Raw genomic sequence first — 13,767 nt, forward strand, 5'->3', positions numbered from 1 at the left:
ATTTACTCAATGTTGCTCTTAATGTCTGTGCTGTTGGGCTTATATGTAGTTATATGAAGTGGTCTCCTGTGCCCATATGTTGTAGAGTACTTCCCACTTTCTCTTCTATCAGGTTCAGTGTGTTCAGACAGATATTGAGGTCTTTAATCCATTTGGATTTGAGTTTTGTGCATGGTGATTGATATGGATCTATTTTCATTCTTCTACATGTTGACAACCAGTTCTGACAGCACCATTTGTTGAAGATGCTCTCTTTCTCCCATGTATACTTTTGGTTCCTTTATCGAAAATCAGGTGTTCATAGGATTGTGGGTTAAAATCCGGGTCTTCTATTCAATTCCATTGTTCGACTCCTCTGTTTTTATGCCAATACCAAGCTGTTTTCAATACTGTAGCTCTGTAATAGAGTTTGAAGTCAGGCTGTTTAATTTTCTTCTTCAATGCACGCAGAGAGTCTGTCATTTAAATTACATATCACAACTATGAATATTTATGTCATCTCATTTTAAAGTTTTACTATGGTTGAACTTTTATTTGTGTATCATTTTACAAATTTTGTGTTATTGCATATCAATATGTTTTAAAGTCCATAGATTTGAATTTATTCATCATTTGTTTCTAGAATTTCAATTTTATCCTTCCAGTAGGGTGCGTTTCTCTGTTTTCATGTTTTGAATGTTTTATCATAGTTTTATTCTGGTGAAGCTTCTGAAAACACCAATATTCTCCTTCAGCCTATATAAACTGATTTTAAAAAGGGATATCCTTTTACCAATCAGTTCTACTAGATGTTCTAAGTGTCTCATATCAATTCTTAAGCTTACTTATGCTTTACGTATGTATGTGATTATATGTTTGATTTTAGTTCTCTCAAATTTCCTAAGTATTCTGTTTCTCATTTTTCTATAGAAGCATAGTTCCCCATACCAGTATCTTTTGAGTAAATAATGTTCTATTATACTCTTATGAGCCTCCTAAATGCTTTCAAGTAGTCTCCAAATAAGAATGACATTTGAATAAGTGTTCTAAAGGATGCATAAAAAATATCAAGACCTTAAACTCTTCACTTCTTTGTCTATATCCTGGGAGAGTGTCACAGCTGTGAAAAGTTTTGTTCTGATGTTACAGTGCAGGGTTGGATATTAAGAAATGTATGGACAAGCATACATCAGAGACAGCTTCCTCTAGTTCTTTTCCTATGACATCTTTTTAAATTTTGCATGGATTTTATACAATAATGTTTAACTCAGAATTGACAATAATAGTGTCACTAAGAAAAGAAATAAAAGCACTTCTCCTTGAAGTTATTTAACCAAGAAAAGTCCAGATTTGTCTTATGTCCTATATCCGTTGTGTGATTCTGAATCTGTTTCAATGTTTGTGTCTTCTTCCTGTGTGTTTAACATGTAACTGTGTGTATCTGTCCCTAAAAAGAGGCTAGACTCTGATTTTATTGAAAATCATAGAAATCATCACATGGAGATACTTTACAGAAATATTTAATAGAGTTCAACAAGAAATTACGTCACTGACTCTTACAGATCCCCACTGACCCAGAAAAGAAACATCATTGTTTCTCAACCAATACCCATAAATGTCTGTTTTCAATATTTATGGTAGATTTCAGTAAGCTACTTTCAACTTCTGTGTTTGCTGCTTTCAGCAAATGATATGCATGTATTATCTGAGTCATGGGCATGGAAAAATACATGATTTAAGATTACAGCCATGCATTAGCTGTAAACCTATGATTAGCTTAGGTTTTAAAAGCTGATTTCATAGGAAAGTCAAGGAAAGTTAGCTTTATTACTACAGAGTTTTCCTAAAAGCAGGTTATATGAACAGTTTGAGTAAGCAGTAGGTTAGAATTCTTAAGTGACCTGAAGTTGTGTTATTAAATTTAGTGGTGAGTATAGCCAAAATTCCAGTTGCTTAGAATGTAAAATATATTTTCTCAGTATTTCATCATTATATAATTTTATATTGCTTTGGGTTATATAGCTACTTATATATTTACTGGAATTTTCTAATATATTCCTGTTAATTCAGTGTTTCTGTGGACTAATGAAGGATTAGAGCTTGATAGCTTAATGTCTTCCTCAAATATTCTTTATTTTTTTAATGTATGAAGTTAAAGTTACAAATTTAAGTAGAGTGTTCTATATGAAGCCCATAAATATTGGTGTGGTATGTAGTTTCTTCCTGTAATGTTATTTTTCTGAAGAAGTCACAATATGGATGAGTTATAGACCATGGTGAAATTAAGTTGGTAGTGAACTGTAATCTTCATCCTATCTAGCTTTCTTAGTGCTGGAAAGTGCTATATATACTACCAGAAGAGAAAAGTAATCATCAGTCTTACCCAATTGTGAACACAGCAAACTACTAATAGAGTTGGCCTGGCAAGATATAACCACTGGTACAATGGTGGCATGAATGTCATGGAAGTAACAAAATACTTTCCAATGGATTTAAGTCTCACTCCACAAAGCAGAACCTATTAGGGCCAAAAACATGTTTTAGTGAAGAATTCTACCATGTCTTCAAGGAAGAGTTAATGTTCTCCTACTATATACTCAATATTCCTAAATTTATTTCAAAAATAGATATATAAGGACCATTTTTCATTTCATTTTATTAGGACAAACTGACCCTGATACCTAAACCATATATAAATACAACAAATAAGGAGATTTGCAAAAAAATTTCCTTTATGAACTAGAATCAAAAATTCCTAATTACATACTTCCACACTGAATCCAAGAAAATACCAAAAAGATAATTCAACATGTACAAGTAGGCTTCCTCTCAGACATTCAGCGATGACTCAATATACAAAAATCAAGAAATGTCGTCCACAATAGACAAAATAACCCACATGATCATCTCTTTAGATGTTGAAAAAGCTCTTGACAAATTTCAGCATCTCTTCATTATTAAAAGTCTTGGAGACAGTAGGGATACAAGAAATATACTTCAATATAATAAATGCAATTTAAAAGGAAACCTATAGCCTACACCAAATTAAATTGAGAGAAACTCAAAGCAATTTCATTAAACTTACAGACCAAGTTTTGGCTCTATATTCTCTCCATATATACTCAATATAGTCCTTGACGTTCTAGCTAGATAAATATGACAACTGAAGGAGACTAAGGTGATACAAATTGGAAAGGAAGAAGTTAAAGTATCATTATTTTCATATGGTGCAGTAGTATAATAAGCAACCCCAAAAATTCTATCAGTAAACCTCTACAGCTGATAAACACCTTCAACAAAGTGGTTGGATACAAGATTAACTCAAAAATATTAGTGACCTCATTATAGACAGATGGCAAATGGACTGAGAAAGAAATCAGGGAAACAACAACTTTCACAATAGCCACAAATAATATAAAATATCTTGGGACAACTGTAAAAAAGAAAATCAATGATTTATTTAAGAAAAAAAATGAAAATTTTTGAAGAAGGAAATTCAAGAAGACATCAGGATATGGGATAAATTCCCATGCTCTTGGATTGGTAAGATCAACATAATAAAAATGACCATCCTACTAAAAGCAACCTACAGATTCATTGTAATCCCCATCAAAATTACAACACAATTCTTTATAGACCCTGAAAGAACAATACTCAGCTTCATATGAAAAAGAATCCCAGAGTAGCAAAAACAATCCTGTAAAATAAAAGAACTTCCAGAGGTCTCATTATCCCTGGTGACAAGCTGCACTAAAGTACTATACTAATGAATACTATAATATATTGGCATAAAACCAGACAAGTTGATGAATGGTATTGAACTGAAGACCCAGATATAAACCCACACATCTATGAACACCTGACTTTTGATAAAGAAGCCAGAAAGACACAAGGGAAAAAGAAAGCATCTTAAACAAATGGTGTTGATCTAACTGGATGTCTGCATGTATGAGACTGAAAATGAAAATATTTTCCATCCTGCATAAAACGCATGTCAAAGTAGATCAAAGACATAAACATAATACCAGATACACTGAACCTGATAGAAGGAAAAGTGCGAAATATTCTTGAATACATTGGCCCAGGAAACAACTTTCCGAACAGAATAATAGTGCATGTACTAAAATAAACAATTAATAAACAGACCTCATGAAAAGTGAAAAGCTTCTGTAAGGTTAAGGACACTGTCAATAGGACAAAATGACAACGTACAGAATGGAAAATTATTTTCACCAATTCTATATCCAATAAGGGTTTAAATGCCAAAATATTTATAGAACTCAAGAAACTAGACATCAAAAGACTAAACAATCCAATTAAAATCAGGGTACTGATTTAAACAAGGAATTGTCAGTACAGAATCTCAAATGATTGAGAAACCCTTAAAGAAATATTCAGCATCCTTAGCCATCAGGGAAATGCAAATCAAAATGACTCTGACATTCTGAAAATCTTACATCTCTTAGAATGATCAAGATCAATGACACAAATGACAGCCTATGCTAATGAGGATGTGGAACAAGGGAAACACTCCTTCATGGTGGGAGTACAAATTTGTACATCCTCTATGGAAATCAATATTATGTTTCTCAGAAAATTGGGAATTGATCTACTTCAAAAACCTAGCTATACAAGTCTTGGATATATAACCAAACGATGCTCCTCCCTACCATAAGGATATTTGCTCAACTGTGTTCATAGGGACTCTATTCTTAATAGCCAGAAATGTAAAACAACCTAGATATCTGTAAATTGAAGAATGAATAAAGACAATGTAATACATTTACACAATAGAGTATTGATTAACTGTTAAAAAATGACACTATGAAATTTGTAGGCAAATGGTTGTAATTGAATAAAATCATCTTGAACAAGGCAACCCAGGCCCAGAAAGACAAAATTATGTGTACTCACTTATAAGTTAATATTAGCTGTGAGTAAAGGATAATCATGATACACTCCACTACCTCACAGAGGCTAAAAGTCAAGGAGGGCTCTAAGTGGGATACAAGGATATCCCCTGGATAGGGAAAATAGAATAGATATTTTCAGGTGGACTGTGGGTAGGTGGGAATAGGAACAGGGGATATAGGGTAGGGGAAGATGGTGGGATAGAATATGGGGAGAGATGATTAGAATTGGAGGGCATTTATTGGGTTATGTGGAAACCTAATACAGTAAAATTTTCCAGGATTCTACAAGGGGTACCTTAGGGAAGACATCTAGTAAAGGCGGGTATGGAGCTTGAAGGAGCAATCTTCTGTAGGCACACAAAGCTTTCACTGCTGGGACTAGGATAACAATCTAGCCACAAAACTTTCGACCTACAATCTATCCTATCTGCTAAATGTGCTAGGGCAATGGAGGTGCAGAACTTGGTGGATTGGTCAGTCAACAACTAATCTAATTTGAGACCCAAACTATGAGAATAAGCTCTGACCCAACACTTTCTGGATGACCAGGATCTGGAGGCTGCTTAGCTCAGAGACCTAAGATAGAAAAAATCAACAAAATGATTCTTAATACTGTTCTTCTATATATAGTCATAGTTCAGTGCCTAGCCCAATCGTCACCAGAGAGGCTTCCTTCAGAATCTGATGGGAGCAGATGCAGAGACCCACAGTTAAACATTAATCAGAGGGAGCCCATATCAGGGATCTTCATCAGGACTCTCCCCTTGGAGATCCAGGAACACTGCATAAGAAAGGAAGAGTTATAGGAACCACAGGGGTTAAGGACACCAGATTAAACACACCTTTATAGAGTCAAATAAACAGGACTGACTGGGGCATACAAAGATGGAAGGGGCAACCATGGAGCTTGAATGGGTCTTCCCTTGGCTTTTATGCTATGTTGTTATATTTGTGTTTTAGTTGAAGTCATAAAAGTGTGGGTGTGGGTATCTCTCTGACTCTTTTGCTTTCTCTTCAGATATTTTTTCTCTTACTGGGCTGTCTCATCTAACCTTAATATGAGAGTTTGTACCTATTCTTATTATATGCCATATTTGGTTTTGATATCCCTGGGATGTTTGTTCTTTTCTGAAGGGAAAGGGAAGAGGAGTAGGATCTGGGGAGAATGGAGTTGGGGAGAGACTGAGAGGAGGGAAAGGAGGGGAAACTGCCTTAGGGATTATTGTATGAGAGAATAAAAAATGCTTTGAAGAGATTAGGGATACATGGGTCACAACTCAACATAATAAAGGCAGTTTACACCAAGCACATATTTGACATGAAGGTAGATGGAGAGAAACACAAAGTAATTCCAATAAAATCAGGAAAAAGACAAGGTTGTCTACTCTAAACATATTTATTCAAGATAGTATCTGAAGTCTTACTAGAGTAATAAGAAAACTCAAAGAGATCAAGGGGATACAAATTAGAAAGGAAGAAATCAAAGTATCTTTATTTACAGATGATATGATAGTATATATAAGTGACATTACAAATTCTGCCTGGAAATACCTACAGCTGATAGACACATTCATTAAAATAGATGGACACACTGACAAATGTACCAGGAAATAAAAATATTTCCCATGTTCACGAATTGGCAAGATTAACATAATAAAAATGGCCATCCTACCAAAAGCAACAGATTCAATGCAATCCCCCTTAGAATTTCAACACAGTTCTCAGATCTTGAAAAGATAATTTTAGCTTCTTAAAGGAACACACACACACACACCAATAAATAAATAAATAAATAAATAAATAAATAAATAAATAAAATAAAAACCCAGGATGGCTAAAACAATCCTGAATAATAATGAAAAAAAAAAAAACCTATTGGAGGTACCTCCATTCCCAAGTTCAAATTGTATGGAGATATAGTAATAAAAGCAGAATTGTTTGGACACAAAAACAGACCATCAATCAATGAAATATAATCGAAAACACAGACATAAATTCAGATATATATGGGCACCTGAATTTTCTTAAATAATCCATTAGTACACACCAGAAAAAAATCAGCATCTTCAACAAATGGTGTTAGTCAAACTGGATGATTGCATGTAGATGACTCAAAATAAATTCGTATGTGTCACCCTGCACATAACTGAACTAAAAGTGCAACAAAGACTAGAGAAAAATTGGAGAATATCCTTGAACTCATTGGCACAGGAGACGACTTGCTGAACAGAACAGCAGCAGCAAAGGCACTAAGGTCAAAAATTAGCAAATAGGAAGTCATGAAACTGAAAAACTTCTGTAAGGCAAAAGACACATTCAATAGGACAAAATGGCAGTCTACATAATGGGAAAAGATTTTTTACCAACTCCACATTCAAAATAGTGTTAGTAGCCAAAATATGTAAAGAACTTCCCTTCCAAAAATAAAAACAAAAAACAGAAACATAAATAACCCATTTAAAATAAAGTATAGGAAGGGACGCGGCGTCCCGCGGGCGCGGGGCTGTGTCCACACGTGTCCTCGTGCCTCCCATTGCATAACTTTTTAAGGACTTTCCCGAGAGACTTTTGACCGGACCCTATTTGTCAGTGGTCTGCCCTTGGACATCAAACCCCGGGAGCTCTACCTGCTCTTCAGACCATTCAAGGGCTATGAGGGTTCTCTTATCAAATTCACATCTAAACAGTGAACCAAAGGGTGATTTGGTTTCTCTTTGCATTTTATATTTTTGGTTGTGAGCCTAGCCTTTAACGGCTGAGCCATCCCTCTCTTTGCATTTTAAAAGATGAAGAAGCTGAGCCTGTAGGTTTTGTCAGTTTTGACAGTCGCTCAGAAGCAGAGGCTGCAAAGAATGCTTTGAACAGCATCCGCTTCGATTCTGAAATCCCGCAAACACTACGACTAGAGTTTGCTAAGGCAAACACGAAGATGGCCAAGAACAAGCTCGTAGGGACTCTGAACCCCAGTACTCCATTGCCCAACACTGTACCTCAGTTCATTGCCAGAGAGCCATATGAGCTCACAGTGCCTGCACTTTACCCCAGTAGCCCTGAAGTGTGGGCCCCATACCCTCTGTACCCAGCAGAGTTAGCGCCTGCTCTGCCTCCTCCTGCTGCTTTCACCTATCCCGCCTCACTGCATGCCCAGATGCTCTGGCTCCCTCCCTCCGAGGCTACTTCTCAGGGTTGGAAGTCCCGACAGTTCTGCTGAAGGCTGTGTCTCGGGTGTGTGATGGCGGCTGCAATCTGTCTTGTGGGTATTAATGCGATCTTCACTGGTGGCGACTGTCATCCAGCTGTTCTGCAGAACTGGAGCTTTGCTGGTTTGAAAACGCCTTGCCCAGTTTTGATCTCTTCAAGACTTTGCTACAGCCTTTATCACACATCGGTTTTCCTCAAAGAAAAAAAATATATAATAAAATGTGTTTTACTCTTTTACACTGTATAATTTTAAGAGATACGTGTTATTTGTGAATGCATGGTCTGACGTTTCTGTACAGTTTGGAGACATACTCAGGTGGAACACAGACAACAGTAAAGCCAAGACGACTAGTATTTTCTAGCAGGCATTTATGAATGGAGGGAGAAGTTCTTCACTAGGTTAGATCACTTTTGCACTTGATTTTTGAATACTTTATTTTTTTATTTTTATTTTTTTTATTCTTTTTTAATTAATATTTCCACCTGCTCCCCGTTTCACATTAGAAAAATTATCCATTATGATCATGTAGGCTTCATCCCAGAGATGCAGGGCTGATTCAACATACGAAAATCTATCAATGGTAATCCATCATATAAATAAACTGAAAGAAAAAAACCATATGATCATTTCATTAGATGCTGAAAAAGCATTTGACAAAATTCAACATCACTTTATGATAAAGGTCTTAGAGAGATTAGGAATACAAGGGTCGTACCTAAGTATAATAAAAGCTATTTATAGCAAGCCGTCAGCTAACATCAAATTGAATGGAGAGAAACTCAAAGCTATTCCACTAAAAACAGGAACACGACAAGGTTGTCCACTCTCTCCATACTTCTTTAATATAGTGCTTGAAATTCTAGCAATAGCAATAAAGACAACATAAAGGGATCAAAGGGATTCAAATTGGAAAGGAAGAAGTTAAACTTTCATTATTTGCAGATGATATGATAGTGTACATAAGTGACCCCAAAAACTCCAGCAAAGAACTCCTTCAGCTGATAAACACCTTTAGTAGCGTTGCAGGATACAAGATCAATTCCAAAAAATCAGTTGCCCTCCTATACACAAAGGATAAGGAAGCAGAGAGGGAAATCAGAGAAGCATCCCCCTTCACGATAGCCACAAATAGCATAAAATATCTTGGGGTAACTCTAACCAAGGAAGTAAAGGATCTATTTGACAAGAACTTTAAGTCTATGAAGAAAGAAATTGAGGAGGATACCAGAAAATGGAAGGATCTCCCTTGCTCTTGGATTGGGAGGATCAACATAGTAAAAATGGCAATTCTACCAAGGGCAATTTATAGATTCAATGCAATCCCCATTAAAATCCCATCAAAATTCTTCACAGATCTTGAGAGGACAATTTTGAATATTTTTTAATGACATTTATCTTGTTTTTCTTCTAAAATAAGCTGCATGTTTGAGGCATGTCTCTGAATAGCATTGAAATTTCCATGATTGTGTTGTGAATGTGTGGACTCCATCTGCCTGGACCCGAGTCAGGTGTAGAAGTGAGCTATGCAAGACAATCAAAGCCCCAGGAGCATCTCCCACCACAGTGTTCACAGCTGGGCAGTAATTACTACTTAGGTAATGTCTCCTGAGCACAGTGTGCCATCTGAAACCCATGGGCAGTTATGGCTGCAACAATACAAACTGTGCCAAGTGAGGTATTGCCATTTTATACTTGTATTTATTATATTGTTACCATTTATGATATCACCCTCAGAGCGTGGGACCTAATGTATCACTCACCTTCCATAAACTGTTCTCTTTCCCAGTGGAAAGATAAAGTCCACCCCACTAAGTGGAGGGACCTTGATTTGGACCTGTGAAGCCAACAAGGCCTCAGGAGAAGCAGGCCTCCCACCCAGATACTTTGGGAACAATGGACATCACATCCTAAGTGATTCTGCAAAGTATGACCTACCTGAGCTGGTGGTTCTAACGTCTGGCAGTCGTCCATCATGTTCTCCAGAATACTGTTTGCTCATCCCGAGACTACCTACTGCATTGCACTGGGTGGGACATGTGACCACAGCCATTTGCAATGAATGCAGTTACCGTTGCTTCAAGACTTCTTCTGAGCCCAAAGTTAGCCTTGTGTTGTATTCCGACACATTTCCAGAGGTGGTGACGGGCAGCTTCTCCTGCTCCTCAGAAAAGAGCCATGTGTAATACTGTGACCTCAGAGAATTTCCAGCTGCTGGTATAGCTAACATAATCACGGTCTTTGTATCTTTGTTATCGATCTACTTGTTGTGTTGAAAACGTCATGTTTTAATAGTTATATCATTGGTGGGGGGTTTATTATTTTTCATTAGAAATAAGAATGTCAAGTTTTTACAGGTTATTAAAAAGAGAAAAAGGAAAAAGAAACACTAAGGCCTGGAGTAAGGGCTTTTCACTAGAGGAAGGGGGCGGGGGGAGGGGGGCGGGCAGCAGTGTGCCTTCAGACAGTCACACTGGTGTTGAGGGACTGCTCAAGCCCCCCCGCCCCTGAGACTGATTGCTGTAAGGAGAGCCGTTTCACCACTGACTGTGCTTTTATAAACTATGTAAAGGTACTTTTCTATTGTCTTTTTTAATAAAATAATAAAGTTTATTCCAGCTAAAATAAAATAAAATAAGGTATAGGTGTGAACATAGAATTCACACCTATGTGAATTTATGTGCACATAAAATAGGAAGTGCAGATGATTATTTATGGATAGATGGGATGACATGAATAGGAGGATTATGAGTGGAAAGGCAGAAAATGGATGACAAGGAAGTGAAATGTAGGGAGAGAGCTAATACTACCCATTTCCGCACAACCGATTGACCAGAGAAGTCAAACTGGTGCCTGCATAGAGCATTCACCCCTACATTCTAGCTGGTTTGGGACATGAAGGCATTCTACATACTGCCAAAATAGAAATATAAACACTAACCCAGCCACAAACCCTTTAATCTAATATGTTGTCCTGCCTGCAATATATGTTAATGCAAGAGTGGCACAAAGCTTGTGACTAACCAATATCTAATTTGACTTCAGACTGATTCTAACAGTTGGAAACTATAAAAGGACACTGCTTTGGTGACTAAGAGCCCCAGGGTAGATAGCCCAGTGATTTATGGTGAAACCAAATACCACTGTTCTAAAAAAAAGGTAGTAATAAAAGACACTTCTTAGAATTCTGCTATACTCATAGGTCAGTGCCTTGCTCAGCCATCATCAGAGAAGGTATTTCCTGCAGCATATGGGAACAAATACAGTGACTCATATATTACTAAAAGAGGAAGAGATTTTGGAACACTGAACTCTAAGGGGATTTCTCCATCAAATCCCTCTCCTTGAGGCTCTGGGAAGACCTAGGAAGAGGAGGCAGAAAAAGTATAAGAGCCATTAACAAAGGACATCAAGAAAAAAAGGTTCACTAAATCAACATGATTAAGGCACATATGATCTCACAGAGACTTAAGCAGCATGCTTATGTCTGCCTGGGTCTACACCCGGTCCTCTGCATATATATCATTGCCTCAAGTTTAGTGTTTTTTTTTTTTATAAGTTTCCTGATTGAGGGAATGAGTAAATTTGTTTCATGTGACTTCTCTTGGTGTCTTTTCCTTCTGTTTGTTTATTTTGTCCATTTCAAATGTGCTAAGTTTTGCTTTCAATCCATATTATATTATATTATTATCTCTTAGATGTCTGTTTTTGAATGAGAAATAGAAAGGTGGTTGATCTGGAAGTGTGGAGATGGGGAGGAACTGAGAAGAGTAGAGGTAGTAGTAACCATAATCAGTATGCATTTCTGAGAAAAAAATAAAGTTTTCAATAAAAAGAAAAATAAATAAGTAAACCATAACAACAAAAAATATGAGATTGCCTTGAGTCTCAGAAGAGATTTCAGAATTTGTACTTTTCAGCTGTCTTAAGACTGTTAAAGAGTATGGTAACTTTTTGTTTGGGGCTGAATGCATTTTGTATTATGGTAAGACTACCATCCTGCTGGAGCAGGAAAGGGAGTGGAATGTAGTGATTTGGATGTGAATGGCTACAATAATTTCATCTGTTTGAATGCTTGCTCCCCAGTGAGTGGAACTAAGGTTAGAAAGCTTGGTATATTAGAGTAGGGGTGACCCTGTTGAAACAAATAGGTTACTGAGAGATGGCCTATGAGTACAAAAGCACATGCAAGGCCCTTCTCTCCTCTCTCTCTCTCTCTCTCTCTCTCTCTCTCTCTCTCTCTCTCTCTCTCTCTGTGTGTGTGTGTGTGTGTGTGTGTGAGAAAGAGAGAAAGAGAGAGCTGTGTGTGTGTGCGTGAGAGAGAGACAGAGACAGAGAGACAGAGAGAGAGACTCCCACCTTCACATCAGAATGTAAAGTTCTTGGCAACTGTTCCAGTGCCATTCTTGTCTGTTTCCCACCTTAATGATCATGTATTAAACCACTAAATCTCCAAGTAAGCACCCAATTAAATATTTTGTTTTATAAGGAAAAGAACATAATATGTATTAATAATTTGAAAATTTTAAGGAAATATTTCTTAAAGCTTTTGGAAGGTAATATAAGAAAAAATTGCTGAATTTAGACTACTAGAAAAACCTTTTATTATTTCATCAGGTAAGAAATTTTTTTAGGTAAGAAATTTATATTCATTATTCAAAACATTTTTTAAGACTACATATTGCCATAGGAGTTGGTAGTATTGTGAACAAGGAATTTGAATTCTGAATAGGTATGGACTGTCTTAGTCAGTATTCTATTGTGAAAAGCCACCATGAACATAGCATGACAACTCTTATAAAGGAAAATATTTAATTGGGTCTAGCAAACAGGTTCAGAAATTTAGTCTATTATCTTCATGTCAGGAAGCATAACAACACACAGGCAAACATGGTACTGAAAAAGTAGCTGAGAGTTCTACATGAGGATGGATAAGCAGGTAGCAGGAAGAGACACTGGGCCTGATCTGAACATTAGAAACCTGACATTCCACCCTCAGTGACATACTTTGTCCAAAAGGCCAAGCCTACTCCAACAAGGCCACACCATCTAATAGCACCATTCCCTGATAACCAAGTATTCAAATCTATGAGCCTATAGGGGCCATTCCAATTCAAACCACCACATGAACTCAAATCCCTATTTTCTCTTTAATAATACATTACTTTTGAGCCTTAGTTCTACCAGTTCCAAAATAGGATTATTACTTCCAAGTTCATGATATGGTTTTATATGCACAAAATGCAATGATGCATTTATATGTTGGTATTTAATTTCATAAGCTGCTATTGTAACCTATAATGATATTTTGGAGGGATTGGTATGTATTACTTTCCTAAATCTTACCCAGTTCACTGACCTTATACTACTTTCTTTCCAATTACACTATTTATTTTTCTCTTCCTGTATCTGACTTAAAGGTCCACCTTGAGCCTTAATTGGTTGATAAGTTTTTTAATGATAACTTTATCTTAATTTACTTTTCTCTGAACTTCTATAGTACTTATTTTTGTAGTGTTTGTCAGAAATTTTGAACCACTTTGCACAAATATTAGATCATTGACTTATGACACAAAGGTTATTATCCATTCTCAATCTTCTGTAATTAAAGCATGATTTCATTAATATGTTGAATATATATCAGTCTAGATTATACCTTTTAAAATTTTTAATGAA

At 36.4% G+C, this 13,767-nt stretch overlaps 1 protein-coding gene across 1 annotated transcript; it reads left to right on the forward strand.

Annotated features, from left to right (window-relative positions):
* The first annotated feature begins 2,848 nt into the window (after positions 1-2,848).
* LOC130868507 (RNA-binding protein with multiple splicing-like) lies at positions 2,849-8,265 on the forward strand. Its single transcript, XM_057760702.1, has 2 exons — positions 2,849-2,954; positions 7,679-8,265. The coding sequence occupies exons 1-2, from the start codon at positions 2,849-2,851 to the stop codon at positions 8,101-8,103; spliced, it is 531 nt and encodes a 176-aa protein (XP_057616685.1). The 3' UTR covers positions 8,104-8,265.
* The last annotated feature ends 5,502 nt before the right edge of the window (positions 8,266-13,767 follow it).

This window comes from Chionomys nivalis, chromosome X, assembly GCF_950005125.1.
Source record: "Chionomys nivalis chromosome X, mChiNiv1.1, whole genome shotgun sequence".
NCBI classification, from domain to species: domain Eukaryota; kingdom Metazoa; phylum Chordata; class Mammalia; order Rodentia; family Cricetidae; genus Chionomys; species Chionomys nivalis.